We start from the raw sequence: 24,461 nt of genomic DNA, 5'->3' as shown, positions 1-24,461 counted from the left end.
CATATAAGCTATATCCACACTTCACAAAGATAAGCATATAAGCTCTATCTTCACTTCTCTAGACAAGCATATGAGCTGTATCTACGGAGTTCATCCCCTATCTTCTCCCAACACTATCTGGTTTAGAGGTACATCCTCCATCTTCCCCTAAACCGCGGAGTACATCCCCCATCTCCTCCTCTACACATAACGTATACAAACACATTGGTTCTATATACAATCACTCAATACATACAGTTAATGTATTCTATCAACCGTCAAATTCCATGACACATTCCATTGATTAGTTTCCGTTTGCCTAATCATCATGCATTGTCTACAACAATCACGACTATCCTCCACCGATAGCCCAAAGCAGTTATTTCTAAACAGAAAATAAATGCACAAATGGATATTCAATCAACATTTCAATTCGGTGAGTGATAAACAATTCAACTACACCCTTTAACCCCATGCACTCCCAATCTCAACAATTCCATTTCATTTCCTCATTTCTCGCAATTAATTATCCCAATTAATCAAACAATGTAATTAGGTCATTTTCCATAATTAACATTTCAACCCTTAGGTCCCATTTTCATCAATGATTCAACATTTATTCCATTTCTCTATGCCAAACATGCATCTAGGTTTATTATGAATAAAACCCCACTTTTGTAAAATAACACAAAAGCCCCAAACTTTCACCAAATTACCAAACCAACCCCAACATCTCAAAATACCAAAATTTAAAGACAAAATCCATAGAGAGGAGTAGGATATCCCTACCTCGAAGTTTGAGCCAAAAAAGAGATGAAGACTCGAAGATCAACGTGCTCCAAATCCAAACTTTTTCAGATTAAGTCAAAGCTCTCAACGGCCTCTATCTTTTTAACAAAGGCCCTAGGCTAGATTCACACTCTAGGGAGATCAAATCTTAGAGAGAATGTAAGTTTAGAGAGAGAGAGTCTCGGATCTAGGGTTTGAAAGAAAAAGAGAGTGAAAAACTGATGTTCAAAAACGCTACTGTCCGCTGATATAAAACACGCTCGCTCGAGCGAAGACTTGGTCGCTCGAGCGACCAGACACAGAAAACTCTCGCTCGAGCCAAGAAGTTCTCGCTCGAGCCGAAAACTCAGAAGTGCGCTCGAGCGAAAGAATGCTCGCTCGAGCCAACAACTCAAACCCTCAGGTCTGCAACCAGAAGCACGCTCGAACGACAGACTTCTCGCTCGAGCGAAGAACAAACCAGACCGCTCGAGCGAAGAAAGCTCACTCGAGCCAAGAAATGCAACTCTCAAGTCCAGAACCAGGCGCAATCGCTTGCTCGAGCGAAGCCACTCTGGCTCGACCCACCAGACACGAACTCAACTCTCGCTCGAGCGACCAACTCCTCGCTCGAGCGAAGATCCAAAAATCTGGGCAGCAGCACTAGGCTCCCAAACACAACCAACCTGTAACAAACCTGCCCAACACATCCTATAACTCAATATACAAAGTAGTAATAGATGTAAACAAGACAATAATCAATTACTATCATCCACGGATACATGTCCGAATCACTGTACAACAAGGGCAAAACCGGGATCGCTATAAAATTACAAATACACCATCTGAGGTTTGCTTAAAATACGAATTGTTCCCTGTAGTTTGGAAAATTACAAATACCTCCCTGTCAGAATTTTTTATTTAACAAAATTAATTGAAAAAATGAAATTTATAAGTGTTCACCTATACAATAATAAAATTTGAATTATTAATTAAAATAAATTTTAACATTATTAAAAATTGTTAATTAACTTAATGATTTATTAATAAAAAGACCTATTTGTTATGAAATTAGAAACCTTAGAGGCGTAATATAATTTTTAAAATCACATTAAGTAATTTGTAATTTAAGTAAATCTCAAGAGGTGTGTTTTTAATTTACCCTTTATAATTCTAGTCTTGCTTTCAAAAGGATCCAAAAAAAAAAATTAATATATGTCTAAATTTAATAATATAATCTCAATTCAATTTGCAGCTTAATTGTAAAAGAAATTTCATTAGAGTATTTAATTTAATTTATCTTCTACAATGTAATTAAATTTTTTACTATTTATATATTGTTAAAATTTATATTTTTGAAAAAATTAAATCAACGTCATTACATAACAATGTGAATCTTTCTATGATGATTATAAATATAAAATTTCAAATATTATTAAATTTTAACTATCTAAAAATAATTATGGAGAAAGCTCCAATAAATCTCAAATTTAGGAATGTTAACCCATTTAGTCCCGAAGGTTTTTTGTTGGACTAATAGGTCCTATTTCCCAAGAAGCTTACTATAGGCCTTTTTATGATTTCCCTTCTTTTCAAACATATCTAGGCTATTGTGACAAAATTTGGTGACGAAATTTTTTTTTTGTCTTAAAATTTGACCCAAAGATGACGAAATATTAATTTTGTCGTTTGTTTTAATTTTTCTCAAAAGTATAGGAGACGAAAACAAAATTTCGTCTGCAAAAATGAGGCGCCAATTTTATTTGCATTGACGCAAATTATTTTAGCTCATTGGAGACAAACATTTTTGTGACAAAATATTTTTTTTTTGTGACGAACGTAATTCGTCGCCAATAAATTCCATACCTATTAAACGATGACATTGCATATTTCCATTTATTAGGCTACAAATATATTTTTGTTTGGGAATGATAAGTTATGGAAGACGAAAATATTTTGTCACCAATAAACACTCCATCATGCAGACAATGTCATTTCATCTTTCTATTAAATAGGCGACGAATATATTTTTGCTTCGGAAGAATAAGTCGTGGGAGACGAAAATATTTCGTCACTAATAAATTCTAATTGATTGCGTGACGAATATATTTTTTGTCTCATAAGGTTAAGTTGTGGAAGACAAAAATATTTCATCACCAATAATAAATTCTTTGTTATGGTATTTAAGAATACAAAAATATTTTATCACTAATCATTTCTCTTTATTAAAATGCTATGGTTTTGTGTTTCGAAGTATTGAAACTGTGACCCCAAGAGATACACTTTGACGCTTATCACTCATTTTTATGTACACGGACCTTGAAGTTGTGACCCAAGAAGACACTTTCTACAAACCCTCATTTCTCTCTCGCACTTGAGTCTACTCGTCTCTCACAAGTATTGATGTCGTGACTCAAGAAGACACTCTGTAAACCATTTCTTCTATTTCGCGCTAAAGCCCCTCTCTTCTGTCTCACACTTAAGCCCTTCGTGCATGTTAGCATTGAAGCTATTATCCAAGAAGGCACCCTATGCAAACCCACTATTCTTTCTCACAGTGAAGGCCCCTCTTGCACTCAAGCAGTTTTTCTCATTGTTTGAACCAACTCTATCCTTTCCGTCTAGAACACCCATTATAGAAAAATCGAAGGTCAAAACCTCTCTCCACCAAAAAAAAAAAAAAGATAATTAATGTAGCTATTTATTTTTTTTTGTGAGAAAAAATACAGAGAAACAAATAATAAAAATTTTGTAATTTTCAAAATTAATAGAAAATATTACCTTATTTAGTATGGAGTTTTCAATAATTAATTTTTAAAATTTGGTGATAACATTTATTTTCGTTTTAGAATGTAACCCAAACATGACCAAATATTACTTTTGTCATTTCTTTTTATTCTTCTCAAAACTATAGGAGATGAAAAAATAAATTCGTTAGAAAAAAAAAAGACGCCAATTTTTTTTTCTTGTTGGCGCCAATTATTTTAGCTCATTGGAGACAAACATTTTTGTCACAAAATTTAAAGTTTTTTGCGACAAAAGGAATTCGTTACCAATAAATTCTAAACTTATTAGACGATGTTGTTTCATTTTCTTATTTATTTGGTGACAAATATATTTTTTGTATGGGAAGGATAAGTTATGGGAGACGAAAATATTTCATCACCAATAAACTCTTCATGCTCGTTTTATCTTTCTGTTAATTAGGTGACAAATATATTTTTGTCTCAGAATGATATGTTTTGGGAGACAAAAATATTTCATCACTAATAAATTCTCCATGTGTCGTATTACATTTTGATTGATTGCGCGACGAATATATTTTCGTCTCATAAGGTTAAGTTGAAGGAGACGAAAATATTTCATCACCAATAAATTCTCCATCCCACACAACGTTGTTTTTGTATTTTTGTTGATTAGGCAACGAACATATGAGTTTGAGACGAAAATATTTTATCACTAATTATTTCTCTTCATTAAAATGTCGTCAAAAACTAAGAAACACTCTCACCTTAATCACTTACTGTCACACACACACACAAATACTAAAGTCGGGACCTGAAAAGACACCCTCTACAAACCCTCATTTCTCTCTCATATTAGAGTCCCTTTCTCACAAGTATTGAAGCTGTGACTCGAGAAAACAATCTCTATAAACCATCTCTTCTATTTCGCACTGAAGCTCCTCTATTCTCTCTCACATTTAAGCTGTTTGTGCATGCAAACATTATTATCCAAGAAGACATTTTGTGCAAAGCTACTATTCTTTCTCACTGTAAACCCCTCTCCACAAAAAGAAAAAAATAATAATAATTAAACAAGGAAACAAAATACAAGAAATCTATGCTATTGTGACAAAATTTGGTAACGAAATTTTTTTTTTATCTTAAAATTTAACCCAAAGATGACAAAATATTAATTTTGTCGTTTTTAATTTTTCTCAAACGTATAGGAAACAAAAAAAAATTTCGTTTGCAAAATTCAGCCGCCAATTTCATTTGCATTGGCGCGAATTATTTTAGCTCTTTGGAGACAAACATTTTCGTCACCAATAAACACTCCTTCATGCAAACGATGCCGTTTCATCTTTCTATTCAATGGGCGACAAATATATTTTTGTCTTGGAAGAATAAGTTGTGGGAGATGAAAATATTTCGTCACTAATAAATTCTGATTGATTGCGCGACGAATATATTTTTCGTCTCATAAGGTTATATTGTGGAAGATAAAAATATTTCGTCACTAATAATAAATTCTCTATTCTTGTATTTAAGGAGACAAAAATATTTTATCACTAATTATTTCTCTTTATTAATATGTTATGGTTTTGTGTTTCAGAGCACTAAAACCGTAACCCCAAGAGACACACTCTGACCCTTATCACTCATTTTCATGTGCACAGACACTCAAGTCGTGACCCAAGAAGACACGTCCTACAAACCGTCATTTCTCTCTCGCACTTGAGCCTACTCCTCTCTCACAAGTATTGAAGTCGTGAAGCAAGAAGACACTCTGTAAACCATTTCTTCTATTTTCGCACTAAAGCCCCTCTCATATGTCTCACACTTAAGCCCTTCATGCATGCCAGTATTGAAGCTATTATCCAAGAAGGCACCTTATGCAAAACCGACTATTCTTTCTCATAGTGAAGGCGCCTCTTGCATAAGCACTTTTTCTTATTGTCTGAACCAACTCTACCATTTTCATATAGAACATCCATTTTAGAAAAATCGCAGGTCAAAACCCCTCTCCACACACAAAAAAAAAAGAAAAAAAGAAAAAAAAGAAGATAATTAATGTAGCTATTTTTTTGTGAGAAAAAAAAACAAAGGAAAAATTAATAATAATTTTTTAATTTTCAAAATTAATAGAAAACATTACTTTGTTTAGTATGGAGTTTTCAATAATTAATTTGTAATTTTTAATCAATATTTTTTTAGTGAACATTTTTTAATATTATAATTTTTTTTCTTTTTCTTTTTTTTTACTTTTTAAATCCCTTTAATTTAGATAAGGAAAAATTACAGTAGTTGTCCCGGTACTTTGGTCCTTGTGTGATATAAATGGTATCGGCCATATCTATATCTATCTATCTATCTATATCTATTTATTATATAAGGAAAATGGGGGGTTTTTAACTTACAAGCCTTGTGGGAGCTCAAATATCCGAATCTTAATTTTCTAAATTTTTGATTTAAAAACAAAAAAAAAACTCAGCATTTATTGACTTCTCTCAACCCACTTTTTGACTTCTCCTATATCTACTCCTACACCCTTTTCAACTTCTCCCATACATTATGGCTAGTGATAAGATTGTTAAATTATTTTTATAAAAAAATCTTAAAAAAATAATTTGTATATTAAAAAAATATCTAAAACAAATATAAATTCTTATTAAATCTATCTATCTATCTATCTATCTATCTATCTATTATATAAGGAAAAAAAAGGTTTCTAACTCACATGCCTTGTGGGAGTTCCAATATCTCAATCTTAATTTTTTTAATTTTTGATTTAAAAAAAAAAAACCTCAGCATTTATTGACTTCTCCCAACCCACAAGCCTTTTTGACTTCTCTCATACCTACTCCTGCACCCTTTTCAACTTCTCCCATACATTATGGTTATTGATGAGATTGTTAAATTATTTTTATAAAAAAAATTAAAAAAATAATTTGTATATTAAAAAATATCTAAAACGAATATAAATTCTTATTAAATCTATCTATCTATCTATCTATCTATCTATTATATAAGTAAAATAGGATTTCTAACCACAAGTCTTGTGGGTGCTTTAATAGCTCAAACTAAAATTTTTAATTTTTTGATTTTAAATAATTAAATTTCAATTTATCGATCCACTACAAGAAAATGCATTTTTAGCGATCACTTTGCCTCTTTCTCTCTCTCACTCATCACTCTGTCTCTCTCTCTTTCTCTCTTCTCTATTTGTCTCACACTTATCCCTCTCTCTCACCACTCATCTCCTCTACCACATTCACCACTACTGCACATGTCATTCCACTACCATCACTACTACCACTGTTGCCACTCCAACTCTACAACTAACATTATTATTATCATTGCCACCACTCCATACTACAACAAAAATAATTATTTACGACATCATATTTACGGCATGCATTAAATGCATGTCGTAGTTAATACATTCTACAACATTTTTTCTTGCAAGCCGTTAATGTTTTGTCAATAATGGCATACATACCGTGTAAGTCGTTAATTCATATATTTATAGCATACAAAAGTATGTCGTACAAAATGTATGTTTTTACGACTTACAAAAATATGTCGTAAAATATTTACACAACATACATTTCACATTGTAAAATATTATAACTTTACACGACATGCTAATGAATGTCCTGAAAACTTCTACAAAAAAAAAAAAAAAAAATTCAATCCGATTTTTTTTGACATACAAAAGTATACCGTAAAAAATGTATATTTTCATGGCATATAAAAATATATTATAAAATATTTCACTTAAGATAACATACATTTCATGTCGTAAAATATTAAATTATATATATATTTTTTGAATTTAGTGATTTTTTTAGAAAATTAAAAAATATTTTCCTTCTAAGTATATGTAAATTATTTAAATTTAAAAAGTAAAAAAAAAATTATTTAAAAACTTACGCCACGCTCCCTCTCATTCTAGATCTATACCTATTTTTGTCCTAAACCCTCTCATTCACTACAAAAATTATATTTTAATTATAAATAATAATAAAAAATTTAGATGTTCTTAAATATTTATAAATTTCTAGTAGATATGAGAAATTTTTATTTTTTTTCCCAATAAACTAGATATTCTAGTTACAATCTAGATTTTTTTTAATATAAAAATAATTTATGTACTTTCACGGCTTGCAAAAATATGCCGTAAAATATTTATACTTAAGATAACATGCATTTTACGTTATAATATATCATAATTTTACACGGCATGCATTAGTATGTAGTGAAAATTCTTTCTAAAAATTACTCCCTGTGATTCTAAAGATTGCATTAATAAATGTTTTTTTAAATCAGTAAGTGTTGTTTTAAATTGTTTTTTACCAAATTATATTTTAATTATAAATATTAATAAAAAAACAATTCTAGATGTTCTTAGATATTTATAAATTTCTAGTAGATATGACAATTTTTTTTTATTTAGAAAATCTAGTAGATATTCTATTTATAATATACAATTTTTTAATATAAACATAATTTATAAACTTACCTAAAATCTTTTTATCTAAAATTTTTTACTTCAAGTTTTATTTACTTATTAATATTGTTAAAGTTACACAATCTTTACCTTCCAATTTTTTTTTATTAATATTGTTTTTGCTTATTAATTTTCTACTTCACACTGTTTTTGCTTTGCTAACCCCAGTTCAATTCGTTCTCTCTCTCTCTCTCTCTCTCTCTTCTTTTCTCTCCATCGGCATCTATGAACCTGTGAGCGAAGATCAATCGAAAACGACGCCATCGATCGCCTCCTTCTCGTCCATTCCGATCTATCATCTCCCATTCACCAGGTAACTAATTTGTACTTCTAGAGAGAGAAATGGGATAGCAATTTCATATTTGATCGAACATTGGTTTGGAGGAAATCGAAACCCTTAGATTTGTCTGAAATTGTTGTGTTTTGTTGCTTTGTTTCTGCATTGATGCACTGATAAGATCTAGGATTGTATTTTTTTTTTTTTGATTTCATTGATTCACAAATTGAAATTCATTGATTCATTGATTCACTGATAAGATATCAATTATTATTATTATTATTATTATTGAATTTCTCTGCATTCTCCATTCCATTTCTAGGTCTGTCTTTCTTGGTTTTTCTTGGTTGCTTAAAACGGAGGTTGAATATGTATATGTATTTGTAAATAAAAATGTATATTGAAGCTTAAAATGCTCAAGAAATAAAATTTGATCTGTAAGTGTAACTGCTGTAAATTCATATTTTTTTTTTTTTTTTTTGGCTTAAATAGAGCAACAAAGGAATTTGAGCAGATGTATGTTCCTTAAATATGATCTATAAGAAGTATAACTACTTTTTTTCTCTTGTAAGATATATATTCATTCCCAAATAAGTTATCTGGGTATGTAAAATAAGAATGAAGTGACTTCTTATATATTAATTGATTTATAAAAAATACAAATGAAACCAGAAGTCAAAAATCTGTGAAGTAAATTTAAAACAACTTATTAACCATGTATGTATAAGAGGATGTACTAGTTGCTCTCATCAATGACCCCCACCTTATTTGCAGTTTTGCCTACTTCATTGGAATATTAAATCATTGCCAACCAAATAGATACGATACTTATGAAGTAGAAGTGATGCAAGAATGAAGTTTTGGTCAATCCTTTCTAACTCAGTCTATTTAATCAAAGATCAGTTAGTAATGCCAACAATAAGGGGAAAGTTTCTTAAGCAAAGTTCTATAATATTTTTAATCTAGTCATCATGCTCTAAGACTAGCATTTTTCAATTGTTTGACCTTTAAGGTGAATACAGGACTACATAATCAATGCTTAGGTTTGTAACTCTAAAATCAATGACATGTAATGTTCTGTTAGTATGCAAGCATCTTCAATTTGTTTTTGTGCCTTAATGTACTTGAGTAGTATTTCAATGTATCCTTTAAAGCTATATTACATGGACCTGGGGATAGGAATGGGTCCAAGTGTCCAGTCATCTAACCCACATAGAAACGCACACCTAGAGATGAAGCTCTAACCCACCCACATAGCCACTTTAGTTTTAATGCAGTCGCATAGTGCCAGCAAATCTAGTTGCTTACCCAGGAAAACAACATTCCTCAGCTTCCAGATGGACCATAATACTACCAGAGGTAAGGCTTTCCAAAATTTTCTATTCAAATTTGTTGAATGTGAACCCAGACCACCAAAGCAATACTCCTTCCACAGATTTTGGCATCACCCAATGGATCCCCCACCATAGTAGCACATCAGACCAAATTCTCCAGATATGTGGGCACCATAGTAGCACATGGTTCACAGTCTGGTTCAGCATTACAGAACACACAATCCATATTGGCATTGCCATTGATAACACAAACTCTTTGCAAGTATGTAGCAGTCTTCAATCTTTGTCTCCAAGCTAACCAAGCAAAACATCTGACTTCGGGTGGGGTTACATTCTGCCAAATCATCTTATCAACTCCTCTTATATCATTGGAATTTGGACTGAAGTATAAACTAACCAGAGCTCTTGGCTTTCCATAACAAATTGTCATCCTTATCTGCCCTCAAAGCATTGGCTAATCCTAAATAAATAGGAAAATGGTCAAAATAATGTTTTAAGATGTATAAAGATTGTCAGAACTTGACTATTTCTCAAATCTCATTTTTGGGATTTGTAGCAAATTTCTTGTAATCTACTAAAATTAGTGACACCACCAAGTACAAGATAGTTAAATAAAAAAAAAAATTCAAAAGTTTTATAAAGCCAAATAGGAGGTGTCTCTTTTTATTTTTTTTTCCTTTTGAGCTCTAAATTAGAAATTTTATGCGAACAAAAGACGAGGACAAAATTTGACTAGTAACAGAGCAATTAGCCACTTCTTGAGTGCATAACTTAGATTAATTTTACACCCTTGATTGAGTGGAATGAAAAAATAGGATTTATGTAGCCTTTTTCAAAGGAATTAAATTCATGATTCATCTTTTGTAGTCAAGAGATTAGATAGATTCCTTTGAATTAAATGCATGTCGTAATTAGCTTTAATGTTTTGTCAATAACAGCACAATTGGGTTTTGTTAATTATAGTTCTTCCAACATTTCTCATGTTCAATACAGAAGAAAATCTTGCTTTTTGGCATTGTTTTGTGTTCAGTTTTCTCTAGGTTTTTTGGCATAGCAGTTGAGTTTGTCTTTGCCCTTTGAAGTTTGAAATGATTGCTAATGATAGTTTCATTTTGTTCAATGATTATTATAAGCTCACACTTCTTGTAGTTAATGTTTTCTTAGTATTTTAGTCTATTTTAGACTTATTTCAGTACTTTTCTTCTTTCCATTCTTCATTCCTTTCCTGTTTACCTTTTAATTCTATGTTTAGGACTGTGTTACTTTTTTTCCATGGAACTATGCTTCAATAACAAATTGCATGGTAATAAAGATGTGCTGATTAGATATCATAGCACTTAGCTTCTAGTTTTGTTAAATAAGCATCAATACTTAGGTACTAAGCATTTTACCATGGAGGTCTTTGCATTTGGATTTACCATTTATAACTACCCATCTCATTTGATTTCATATTGGCTTCTGATTTTGGCTCAAAGAAGCTCAGAAAATCTATTATTATTTGTGCTTTGTTGTAAAAGATGCATCTATAATATTTGACACAATTTTATTGGTTCAATTTTGTTAGTAACTTGGTAAGGTTCTACATTCTTATGGACCTTAGGTAGACATATCAGCCTTTCACCATTTGCAAAACAAAAATATTTAGTGTGTTTTTTGGGCTATATTCATTCTTTAACTTTAGTTTGTAACTGTATCAAGTTATTGATTATTTCAGAAATATTTTTTTTTGCAGGAGAAAGATGCAGCTCTCGGAAATGGGGGTCTGGGAAGGCTTGCTTCTTGCTTTCTAGATTCTATGGCAACATTGAATTTGCCTGCATGGGGGTATGGTTTGAGGTACATATATGGGCTGTTCAAGCAGCGGTTTGGCAAAGAGGGCCAAGAAGAAATTGTCGAAGACTGACTTGAGGTTTGATTTTACATGATAGTCCTTTTAAATATTGATTATATTATGGGAGCGTACTAAGCCTAAATTTGGTGGGAATTGTGCAGAAGTTTAGCCATTGGGAAGTTGTCAGACATGACATTGTGTTCCCTGTCAGATTTTTTGGTCAAGTTGAAGTACATCCCTCTGGATCGTAAGTGTGACTTATAGGATTCTTTGCGTATAACTGGATTGTTGCTCATATGTTTAGGTTCAAGAAAGCGATTATAAGTCTTAGTTTGATTTTGAATTTAAATTTGTAGTTGCGTGGTTGCTTGGATTTTCTGCACATTCTCCATGTGATGGTTCTTTCTGAATGCATTACAGGCGGAAATGGGTTGGTGGGGAGGTTGTACAAGCTCTAGCATATGATGTTCCTATTCCAGGATACAAAACCAAGAACACTATTAATCTTCATTTGTGGGAAGCCAAAGCTGGTGCTGAAGACTTCAACCTCTTTCAATTTAATGATGGACAGTATGAATCGGCTGCACAGCTCCATTTTAGAGCTCAGCAGGTTGGTTTTTCCTTACTATATAAAGGAGAGTGAGCCTCCCTTTTTGGCCAAAGAACACAATTCATGACATACTACCATGGTCCCTTACATTCTTGTTGTCCAAAATGTCATTCACTTCTTTCAAAACCTCTGCTATCTTTCTACTCTAGGGCTGTGAATAATTGTCCAGGGAAAGTTTGGTTTTGGTCTTCATTCTGAGCTGTAATTGTGAAATACAAAATCATTGAAGGAAAAATCAGTATGTCCTGAATTAAAACTGCTACGTTTTTCTTTCTCATAATAAATTCTCAGACTACATGTAACTGTAACTGTTGGAAAGTTGCTTCTGTTCTCATCTGTGTTTCAATTGTTTTTGTGTGGTATAGTGATCTGGAAATGTGCCTTTGCAAATTTGTGCTGTTCTTTATCCTGGGGATGCCACAGAAAATAGAAAGCTTTTGCGATTGAAGCAACAATTTTTCCTGTGCAGTGCATCACTTCAGGTTGGCTGCCTTTTCAATTCTGTATTTGTTTAGGTCCCCCATCCTTCTTTAGTACTAAGTTCGTGATTCCTTTTTCTTTTTTAATTTTGCTGATATCAATCTCAGTTGCTACTTTTCCATGTTGTTTTCTAATCACGGGATCAATCTCAAGACATGATTGTCAGATTTAAGGAGAGAAAAGATGGAAAGAGCTCGTGGCAGTGGTATGAATTTCCCAATAAGGTTGTGGTATAGCTGAATGATACCCATCCTACTCTTGCAATTCCAGAGCTAATGCGATTACTAATGGATGATGATGGACTTGGATGGGATGAAGCTTGGGATGTGACAACAAGGTGCAATTATCGTTTTCTCTTAATTGTTTTGCTTCATTTACTCTTTCTCAGCACCTATTTTTTCTGTTGCCACTTTTAATGTGTTCATAGTCCAAAATTATGATTGGTGCTAATGAATAACAAAAAGGGAAATTTTAAACCAGGACAATTGCTTATACAAATCATACTGTCCTTCCTGAGGCACTGGAGAAATGTTCGCAAGCTGTTATGTGGAAACTTCTTCCTTACCATATGGAAATCATTGAAGAAATCGACAAGAGGGTTTGTCCATCATGTCTTATTTTCTCTCTTTATTATGTGTATATGGTTTTACAATTTTTGAAAAAAGAAGATGAAATTCTTGCAGTTTATAGCGCAATGATACGTTCAACAAAACCAGAACTTGAAAGTAAGCTTTCCAGCATGCGCATTATGGATAACAATCCCCAAAAACCAGTTGTGCGGATGGCAAATTTATGCGTGGTGTCTTCACATGCGGTATGAGCTCCCTTCTTTGTGGATCAACAAACAGATTATGTTGTGTACAACCATAATCTAAAACTCTTATGAGAATTACCGAGTGATAGTTGTTGAAAAGCTGAAAGCAGAAAATTGTATTAAACAATTAATAAGTTTTCTTGAGAACATCTCCGTACTGAATATTGATTTTTTTTTTTTCTTTTCTTATTGTTAAACTACAATTTTTATGTTGATTTGGGAGCCACAGTAATTTTAATTTCCAACTAGATATAGACCATACTATCAAAAGCTGAAAAATCCTGCTGATTGAATCATGTTGTCCCCTTGACCTATTATTATTGTTATATTGCTTCCTTGCCTTTATTTAGTCGTATGCCCGTAGTCCTGCTCATTTGTTAAGCCCTTGATCCACTAATCCTTTACTACCTCTTATAATCTGTTGATCAATTTCATTTGGAAATGAAAAAGTGACTTCTCTCGTTGGCCATCTACCTGCAGGTGAATGGTGTTGCCCAGTTGCATAGTGACATTTTAAAGTCTGAGTTATTTGCAGACTATGTCTCTATATGGCCTAAGAAGTTCCAGAATAAAACCAATGGTATAACTCCTCGCAGATGGCTTTGATTTTGTAGCCCTGAACTCAGCCACATCATCACCAAACGGTTAAAAAATGATCAATGGGTGACCAACCTTGACCTACTTGTAGATCTTCAGAAAGTATGTACTAGAGATGATTTTTAGCTCATATTAAAAATCATCTGTCGGTGAATTTTTCTGTATGGTTATAAATGTCACTACTGAACCTTCTTCTCCAATTGTTTGCTGATGATGCAGACTTCCAAGCTGAGTGGGAATCAGCCAAGATGGCTGACAAGCAGCGATTAGCTCAGTTCATATTTCAAGTGACAGGTGTAAGCATTGACCCAAATAGCCTCTTTGACTTACAGTTCAAGCGGATCCATGAATATAAAAGACAGCTGCTAAATATTCTGGGTGTGGTCTATAGGTACAAGAAGTTAAAGGTATCATAAACTTCTTTGTGTTCAAACTATTAATCATGTAATTTTTTTGCTTAAATAACTTTACCTTGCTAAAAAAATTTCATTACACCTACTGCCTACATACACTAAGTTTGTTGTGTCAATATATTCTCCACACACATATATCTGGGTATGTCAACAGAGTTCATAATTCATAAATGTCAATGCACCTGACAGTCATATAATAGATAATTTGGTCTGGTCTTCCTTTTTTTATTATGGTAAAATCCTGAAATGATTATAATCTTTTACAAGCAATTAGTTCAATGAAGTTAAGCTCCAGTCTTCAAAGTATATCTTTCAATTTAGCAAAAATTTAAGAGTGATTCGAGTAGTTTTGTAAATTGGGTACTGGGCTGTGCATTGATTGAACAAGCTGCAACAGAAAATGTTAGATTCCTTTCTATTTTCTTCCACAAGAATGCATTTATGCATGTATTTATTTATCTATCCGTTAATGCATATGTTCACTTCAGGGCTTTTGATTCACATTATGCTAAATTGATGATGCATGCAATAACAGGTAACAGTTTTCACTTCTAATATTTGGAAAAGCTGTTTTAGAAGTTGTATAGAAAACCGAAGAATACTTTGTTGTTGGATAAGGTTCTGAAATGGCCCTACATGTTTCTTCCTCAAATAAAGCTTGCTACATAGGTGAAAATATGGCTTAACAAGTGTGGATTAAGAAGGAGAGTTGATCAATCATCCCTAGAAACTTAGAATTCGAGGTGTTAACTCCCAAAAATCACCAAACGGCGTTGGAGTTGCACAAAACTTGGCACACACGACCGTCTAGGCAAAAGAGACTTGTGAGAGAAAACGGGACTCGAATCGGGTTTCCGGTTTGGGAGTTAGAGCCAAATTTCACGTTAGGCAAACTAGTTCCTTAAAAAACTTAGAATTCGAGCTGTTGACGCCCCAAAATCACCAAATGACGTCGGAGTAGCACGAAACTTGGCACACGACCACCTAGGCACGAGAGACTTGTGGAAGAAATCGGGACTCGAATCGGGTTCCTGGTTTGGGAGTTAGAGTCGGATTTCATGCTAGGCAAACTAGTTCCTTAAAAAACTTAGAATTTGAGGTATTGACGTCCTAAAATCACCAAACGGCGTCAGATTAGCACGAAACCTGGCACACACGACCGCCTAGGCACGAGAGAATTGTGAGAGAAGACGGGACTCGAATCGGGTTCCCGGTTTGGGAGTTGAATCGGATTTCACTCTAGGCGAATTAATTCTTTAAGAAACTTAGAATTCGAGGTGTTGATGTCCCAAAATCACCAAACGGTGTCGGATTAGAACGAAACTTGGCACACACGACCGCCTAGGCACGAGAGACTTGTGGGAGAAGTCGGGACTCGAATCGGGTTCCCGATTTGGGAGTTAGAGCCGGATTTTATTCTAGACAAACTAGTTTTGAGTACCAAAGTGTAGGAAGAATCAAGGGGAGATAATGGCTGATGTTGTCAACTTTTTGAGGACCAAAGGATTCACTGGACACTTTGGAAGTGGAGGGGACTCATCCACAAGTAGACATTCTTCTTGGTAAAGTATGTTAACTTTAATATAACAAATTTTATAAAAGAATATATGTTTGAAGAACTAGAAAGTAATGGAAACATGCATGGGACATCCAATTTGTATCTTTTTCTCTATATTTAAAGCTTCAAAAAAGGCCATCGAAAGGCTAAATTATTTGTACAGGAACCAACAGAAACACCTTAGGAGAGACCAATATGAGTTGTATGAACTTACGGCACATTAATGGGATGCACCATTTGTGAATTAGCCTTAAAATTAATTTTTTGTTCTCATAATCTCGAAAAAAAGTATGTTAGAGGGATAAATTATATAATTGATCTAATTGTAAATTGATGAGTTACTAATGTTTTTAATCTTTTGTATAATTAATTAATTACTAAAGCTTTTAATTTATTTTTTTTGCAGATTGGATTGGGGTGGCGTTTTTGACGTGCAACAATGATGTAATTTGCTTGAATGTTCATTTTGTTTGATAAGGATACACATACTTTGTGGAGTTGCACTAGTTATTGTTGGATGTTTGGTAGAATTGTATAAGTTATAACTTTTAGATATTTTGTGGATATTGCACTATTTTATTGTATTAGGATGAAATTATTTGTAATGATGAATGGATATTTTCATTTTGTTAATTCATAAATGTGTTGATAACAGGTTAGGTTAAGTTGTGAATGGAATTGTTATATTCAACAGGTTTCAACATGAACAGGGTTATATTTGTTGAACTAAAATTCAGATTTTGATAACATAGGTATATAATGTGGAAAAAAATATTATGGAATTAGTGACAAAATTTTTCATTTCGTCTCTTATTTGGCTTAGGTGGAAGATTAATTTTGTCATGAATTCTTTATTTCGTCGCTAAATGAATTTGTCATGACGAAAAATATTGTCATATTCTGTCACTATTACCCTCAATGTGTGACGATTTTTTTTTGACATTATTTCATCATTTTTTATGATGAATTTGTTTTTGTCTCTATTGGTAGATTTTTTGACAAAAAATTTTCGTCTTCGTTTATATTAAATGTGACAAAATTATTTCGTCTCTATTTCTTATATTTATGACAAAATACTTTCGTCTCTAATTTCATTCTTTAATGATAAAATATTTTGTCGCTAATTACTTACAAGTATGTTTCCAACAGAGTGTATTGGAGACAAAAAAATTCATCACAAATTTATCATTTTTAATAATGAATTTGTTTTTGTTTCTATTGGTAGTTTCTTTTGACAAAATTTTTTCGTCCTCGTTTATATTAAACGTGACAAAATTATTTCATCTCTATTTCTTATATTTATGACAAAATACTTTTGTCTCTAATTTCTTTCTTTAATGACAAAATATTTTGTCGCTAATTACTTACAAGTATGTTTCCAACAGAGTGTATTGGAGACAAAAAAATTCGTCACAAATTTATCAATTTCAATGACGAATTTGTTTTTTCGTCTCTAAGACCCTTTAACGACGACGCTTTGGCAACAAAATGAGTGACAAAAAATTTTCGTCGTAATTAGTTTGAGTGACGAAATATATACATTTTGGGACAAATTTGTTTCATCTTTAAATCCCAAATTTGTTGTAAACATTATTCATCAAACATCGAACATTAGCAACGTCAGGATTATTTATCAAACATCAAGGGGTTTCAACCCTTCCTCGTTCCAGTGAAACAGGTGCCTACTAAGAGTCCCTTGAGGCATGTATTCATAAACCAGTAGCCTCTCATTTCCATCCAAGCAGTAACCCAAGAGAGAAACCAAATGCCTATGTCGAAACTTAGTAAGCACTGCAATCTCAGACTTGAACTCATCCAAACCCTTGTCACTCACCACTCCAGACTCCATCCTCTTAACCGCAATCTTAGTCCCATCATGCAACTCTCCTTTGTAAACTTTTCCAAATCCTCCTCTTCCCAATATGTTCCCTTCGCTAAAATTGTTGGTCACAGTCTTCAAAACTTGAATGGAGATTACCATATTTCTAGCTTCAATAACATGAATATCACTAGGTCCACGACTGTCATGACTGTATGTTTCACCCGTTGTCCCACCAGTCAAACCCAAATCAGCAATGGTAATCTTAACAGCATCATGGTCTGAACCTGACTGATGAGGACAAACCACCATGGCATTTGGACTCTACACCATACAAGAATGCTTTTGTTTAGCCCTACAAATGCAGAACACACTAACCCCAACAGCCAATACTAATACAACTAATTACCAAACCCACAACCACACCAGTCGACTTATTGCCACTACTTCCCGAAGTCTTTGTTCCACTAACTGAGGGCGTACCCGGCAATGGACTAACACTATCCTTCCCAATATCAAGATTCCCGTCAGTTTTTACAAGTACATTACTCTGAAAAGATGGAATGTTCCCATAAAGTCGGTTGTTCGAAACATCTAATTCTCTTAGGTTAGGCAAAGTTGTGAGCTCATTAGGGATAGTACCCGTAAGATTGTTATTAGCAAGTATTAGTCTCTGCAACGAAGTAATTGATGAAAAATTGGGAGCAATCATACCACTAAGACCCATTTTCTGAAAATTGACAACAGTAATGTCTCCATTAGAACAAGTGAGACCCATCCATTGGACACAAGGATCATTCCCTTTCCAACTATCCGCAAACACCGTTGGATAACTAACAGATTGTGCAATCGTAAGCAATGTATTAACCCGGGAATCGCAACCAACACCAGGATCAGATAAGCAGAAACTATTAGTCCCAATTGTCATATCAACTGCCACCAAAGAATGAAATTTTGGGGTCGGGCCTTGTAACAGATTGTTTGTCAAATTCACAACTTTAAGCGATGGAAGGTTCACAAGAGACACGGGTACTAAACTCGTGATCTGATTGTCCCTAACACTGAAATTCTGCAACCCAGTTAGCCCTGGAAGTTCCGATAAAGGACCTGAAAAAGAATTGGAATGTAACCACACTTGGTTCAATTGGGTCATGTTCTGTATCACCCCAATTGAGCCATTGAGCTTAGAACTAATACCCCGTTGCCCATTCAACCACAGAGACTGAATCGACGAACCCGAAAAGCTTCCCGGTAATCCACCCTCGAGATTGTTGAATGCCAAATGCAAGGAACCCAGATTCACAAACCCGCCAAAGAATTCGGGAATGTTTCCGATTATATTGGCCGCACTGGTAGAGAAAACCTGGAGAGCCGAGGCGTTTTGGAGACTTTTCGGGATTCGCCACGGCGAATAGGGGTTGTAATCAAGATAAACACCTTGAAGAGATGTCATTCCGAGAAAGAAGTCGGAGGGAATGGAAGAGAAATTGTTGTTGTTGAGGAACAAGAACTGGAGAGAACTCAACCCGGACAAACTCGGAACCGGACCAGGGAGTTGGCTGGACATGAACTCGAGTCTCTGCAAGAAAGTGAGTTTGGCGAGACTCGGAGGAAAAGAGCCTTTCAGCTTCTGATGCCCAATTTGGATTCGGGTGACTCAATTGTCGCCAGAGCAACCCACGTTCTACCATTTGCAGGGGTCTGAGTCGGTCCAGCCGAGTGAACTCGGAGGGTTGATGCTCTGCTTGAGAGCCTGCATTACTGAAGCGTCGTCACTCTGACAATGAACAAAGACAAAAGAGGAGAGGAGAGAGAGGAATATGAGGGATAAAACCCTAGAATCAAGATGGGGTGTTGTGTCCATATTCTCGAGAAAATCAGAGAGAAAGAGGAAGAAAACCATGAGAGACAGTGGTGGTGATGGGGGAGTTTATCTTGTTTAGAAGTAGCAGGGAATGGCATTTTATAAGTAGCAGAGAAAACCATAAAGAGTAATGTTGGAGATATAAATAGAAGAATCTTATATGTATTAATTAGTATATTATAGATGATGTAAGATAATTTTAGAGATTTTAAATATTTATAATTTGTATAATAGGTAGAGTCAGTAATAATGACATAATATTAATTGATATATTAATGTGTATATTAATAGGTAGAGTCAGTAAGAAAACCATGAGACACAATGGAAGCCTATTTTCTTTATTCACATAATCTATTAGCTCTACCCATTGTATAAACTCTGAAAACGATAAAGCATGATGCCCAGATTGCGTGGGGCAATTTCCCAAACCTGTGAAATGGTGTTACATCTCAAGAGGCAATGCGCTACCTTTTTCAACTTCTCACTACAGACGCCATAAACATCAGAACAAAGAATTATCAAGCCCGACCTTACCATAAAGCTAGCCAAGTCCAAGCTTCAGGCCTTAAAATTTGAGAAAGACCATTTTTATAATATAATGTAATAAGCCCATGTGATTTATTATAATAAAAAGGCTCAAAACAAACAAAAGGACCCAAACTTTATTTTACATTAAAAATTAAAAAAAAAAATTTAAAAATGCAATCTTACAGTTCTTTTTTTTTAGATGGGAAAGTTGAGTTCTCTCTCTCTCTCTCTATATATACTGGCGTATACCCGTGTCTGAAGATACGGTGTAAATAATATTAAAATTAGAATATAATTGTAATCCCAATACTATTTAAATTTATTTACACCGTGCCATGCGACTCTTCCCAATATGTTCACGACTACAACATATACATTTCATTTGAATGGTTGGAATGATTCCCATTATGTAGGATTAAGAGATACATTTCATTGGAATGGTTGGGATGATTCCTAATCAATATCTAATAGTTAGCATGTAGTCCATATTCTCCTCTACTTCCCAATATGCTCTCTTCGCTATTAGGAGGATCCTGAAGGCATAGTTAGCATGTAGTCCATATTCTAGCGTATGCCCGTGCCTGAAGGCACAGTATAAATAATATTAGGATTATAATATAATTGTAATTGCAACACTATTTAAATTCAAGATTAAAATGCAATTATAAAAATATATTTAATAGACTACACTCTACAATTCTAAACAAATCAAATATAAAAAAAAATTAAATATCAAATAGTGCACACCAGCCAGTACTCTGCAATTTAAAAGAAATTAAAATTAAAATGCACACTAGTTAGTGTTACTGCTGCCAATCAAATTCTAACTACATAAGAAAAACAAACATTATATATTGTCATACGCCAAAAGAGTGAGTTAAAACTTTATAAAAAAAAGTGGGTCGAAACTTTCCAGAATATGTATGCTTTACAGAAGATGTGTCAATAACATGTCTTAAAACACGTGTTTGCCCAAACTTCCTCATCATTACTTTCGAAAAAGTCTTGGTATCAACTTGTATGTATCCCCAATGAGGAACATGCACAACAATCTGGTAATTTATGGAAACAAAAAAAAAAATATAGATTGGTATATTTGTTGAAAATATACATATCAAAATACTTTGAGATTGAAATTACCTTATTACATCCCCATCGAAGCAAGCTAGTTGTATTTCTCCTTTTAAGCTCCATAAATTTTTCGATCCAATCCTAAAAAAATCCATATTTCCAATTATTATTAGATTGAAATTTTATAAAAAAAAAATCTATATATATAATCAATAGAAATAAATCTATATGGTTACCTTTTGATAAAACATGATTTAATGAACATTGAACACTACAACAACACTTCAAGATTATAGCGATCACGGGTTTACCCTTGTTGAACAGTGATCCGGACATGTGTCCGTGGATGTTGGTAGTTGATTATTATCTTGTTTGCATCCTTTTTACTTTGAATTTGAGTTATAGGATGTGTTGGGCAGGTTTGTTACAGGATGGTTGAGTTTTGAAACCAAAACTAGTTGCCCAGATTTTTACCTGTCCGCTCGAGCGGGGGTTTTGGCGCTCGAGCGAGAATTGCACCCATCCAGTATTTTCCTGTGCAGTGTTGGACGCTCGAGCGTGGAGTTGACCGCTCGAGCGGGGTTGTGTGAGTGCCGCTCGAGCGGGGAGTTGGAAGCTCGAGCGGGGACCTGGTTCTGTAAAAGTTCTGGGAGTGTGTATCCTCCGCTCGAGCGGGATTGTTGACGCTCGAGCGGGAGTCTGTGAGTGACGCTCGAGCGGATAGTCGGACGCTCGAGCGGGTCGACTGGATTTAAGTTCCGTGTTTTGACTTTTCAAATCACTTTTTCACTTTCTCTTCTCTCTCCTACTTTTCCAAAAACACCATTGTTGAGTCTCTCACTCTAGAACTCAACCTTCTCTCTAGGTTTTGATCTAGTAGGAGTGATTTGCTCACCTTTGGCCTTTACAAAAAAGTTGTTGATCGTCGAGGGCTACTTTTTAATCTGAAAATCTCGGGTTTTGGAGCACGTTGGGTTTTGTCATCTCCTCCTTTGGGGCTCCGAATTGGAGGTAGGGATATCCTACTCCTCTCTATGGATTTTGTCTTTAAATATTAGTATTTTGAGATGTTGGGGTTGGTTTGGTAATTTGGTGAAAGTTTGGGGCTTTTGTGTTATTTTACAAAAGTTGGGGTTTTACTTATAATAAACCTAGATGCATGTTTGGTGTAGAGAAATGAAATAAATGTTGAATCATTGATGAAAATGGAACCTTAAGGGTTGTAATGTTAATTATGGAAAATGACCTAATTACATTGTTAATTAATAGGGATAATTAATTGTGAGAAAGGAGGAAATGAAATGGAATTGTTGAGACTGGAAGTGTATGGGGTTAAAGGGTGTAGTTGAATTGTTTATCACACACCGAATTGAAATGTTGATTGAATATCCATTTGTGCATTTATTTTCTGTTTAGAAATAACTGCTTTGGGCTATCGGTGAAGGATAGTCGTGATTGTTGTAGACAATGCATGATGATTAGGCAAACGGAAACTAATCAATAGAATGTGTCATGGAATTTGACGGTTGATAGAATACATTAACTGTATGTATTTGAGTGATTGTATATAGAACCAATGTGTTTGTATACGTTATGTGTAGAGGAGGAGATGGGGGATGTACCTCTAAACCGGATAGTGTTGGAGAAGATAGGGGATGAACTCCGTAGATACAGCTCATATGCTTGTCTAGAGAAGTGAAGATAGAGCTCATATGCTTATCTTTGTGAAGTGTGGATATAGCTTATATGCTTATCTGTGAATGTGGGATATTGTTGTTACACATATCTGTTGGGAATGTGGATATAGCTTATATGCTTATCTGTGAATGTAGGATATAGTTTTTATACATATTTGTTGAAATAATGATAGAGCTAATATGCTTATCTGTTGAAGAAGGGAAAATGAAAAGTAACTTGGACTCATAAGTCGTATGACATAAATATGTGATTTATGTGAATGTATCAGTGTTGGCCATCTATCAATTGCTAATCTTTTAGTCATTGTTCATGGTTGGTTTAGTGTATTTCTACTGGGCTGTGGCTCACCCTATATGGGAATATCATTTTCAGGTACAGGTAGCATGCCACCTCCAAGGACTTAGCTTGGGAGGCTAGAGGCAGACACACTTTTGTCGTTTTCTTTTGATGTATTACATGTAATTTCAAGCCAAGGGCTAAACGTGCATGAGTTAGTACTCTTTTGTTGTAACCAAGTGTTAACTTGGAAAGCTGTAAGCCCATAGGGCATTTGCTTTTGTTGTTAACATGTAATACTTTTGTAATGAAACTCTGATGTATAAAAGAATGTGGTTATTTCATATGTCAACGAATGTCTTATTGGATGGGTTTAATGTTATTATTTTGAGGGCGTTACAACTTGGTATCAGAGCCTACCGGGTTCGAATACTTTGGGTACGTGGGAAGTGATTAGTATCACAATGGGTTTGTCTCGCTTGATAGAGACTTAGATGTAGTGTCATATGCTATGTGTTTGATTGATAACATGCTTATGTGATTATGTGGGTATGGGATTTAATTTCTAGGATGTTGATTGGATCCTTGGGTTTCTGGGAGTCTTGTTGGAAAGGCACTTGATCAATGCTGTTTCTAACCGGAACTCTAGTAACGCCTCGGGACTATCATTATCCGGAAATGAAATTCGTAAGTGCTTATGTGTTTATGTGCTTACGTGGAGTGAATTACAGTTGTCCATGCATTAGGACGTGAGTGTTTAGTTTCGGCACATTTATGAATGTGCTAACGTTCTGTGTTACCTTTATTAGGATGTCAGGACGAGGAAGAGGTGCTAGGCGTGGTAGACCTGCAAGGCAGGAAGTACCGTTACCGGGTGAGATTCCGGCAGTGCAGGAGGGAGTTGGCCAGGCCAATGTGGCCGAGCCAGTGGGTCAGCAGGCCATGGGCGCCTTGGCCAGAGAGATAGCAGGAGCTTTGGGTATTCTTAGAGCTGGGAATCAGGCAGCTGAGGCAGGGCCTTCTTTTTTGAAGAGGGAGTTTTTCCGGTCTAATCCGGATGAGTTTATCGGGGATCCGAAGGAGCCACTGAAGGCTGATGAGTGGCTAGAGCAAATGAGTAAGACGTTCGAGATGCTTGGCATCGAGGACGGAGCACTGAAGGTGACCTTGGTATCCTTCCAGCTGAAGGGAGATGCGGGTCAATGGTGGAAGTACGAGAAGGCTCGTGTTGGTGGTACTTGGGAGGCGTTTGTGAATGCTTTTCAGGAAAGGTTTTTGTCTGCAGCAGCTCGGGAGAAGCTGAGGGAT

General features: G+C 34.5%; 2 protein-coding genes across 4 annotated transcripts in view; one reads left to right on the top strand and one right to left on the bottom strand.

The window, feature by feature from the left end:
- LOC114307779 (receptor protein kinase TMK1-like) overlaps positions 1-19,580 on the bottom strand; it is a 48,713-nt gene extending 29,133 nt beyond the window's left edge. The window contains 1 exon segment of the mRNA XM_082870550.1: positions 18,151-19,580. Coding sequence (XP_082726676.1) covers positions 18,151-19,580 — 1,430 coding nt within the window.
- Positions 8,120-16,530, top strand: LOC114312507 (alpha-glucan phosphorylase, H isozyme-like). 3 transcript variants are annotated; one of them, XR_014330602.1, is made up of 11 exons: positions 8,120-8,296; positions 11,327-11,503; positions 11,587-11,672; positions 11,846-12,035; positions 12,401-12,517; positions 12,669-12,852; positions 12,996-13,113; positions 13,199-13,329; positions 13,810-14,028; positions 14,146-14,333; positions 16,304-16,530. XR_014330602.1 is itself a non-coding variant. In XM_082870553.1 (11 exons), exons 8-11 carry the CDS (start codon positions 13,210-13,212, stop codon positions 16,325-16,327), a joined length of 432 nt encoding a protein of 143 aa, XP_082726679.1. In that variant the 5' UTR covers positions 8,120-8,296; positions 11,327-11,503; positions 11,587-11,672; positions 11,846-12,035; positions 12,401-12,517; positions 12,669-12,852; positions 12,996-13,113; positions 13,199-13,209; the 3' UTR covers positions 16,328-16,530. The 3 variants fall into 3 exon arrangements, 2 of the variants coding, with proteins under 2 accessions (XP_082726679.1, XP_082726678.1); XM_082870553.1 differs by having other exon boundaries at positions 13,810-13,909; XM_082870552.1 differs by lacking the exon at positions 13,199-13,329 and having other exon boundaries at positions 13,810-13,909.
- Positions 19,581-24,461: the final 4,881 nt, after the last annotated feature.

Source organism: Camellia sinensis, chromosome 5 (genome assembly GCF_055761805.1).
Source record: "Camellia sinensis isolate YWXY chromosome 5, ASM5576180v1, whole genome shotgun sequence".
Lineage (NCBI taxonomy): Eukaryota > Viridiplantae > Streptophyta > Magnoliopsida > Ericales > Theaceae > Camellia > Camellia sinensis.
Note: the sequence above shows the minus strand (reverse complement) of the source record. Positions and strands in the feature narration are given on the sequence as shown.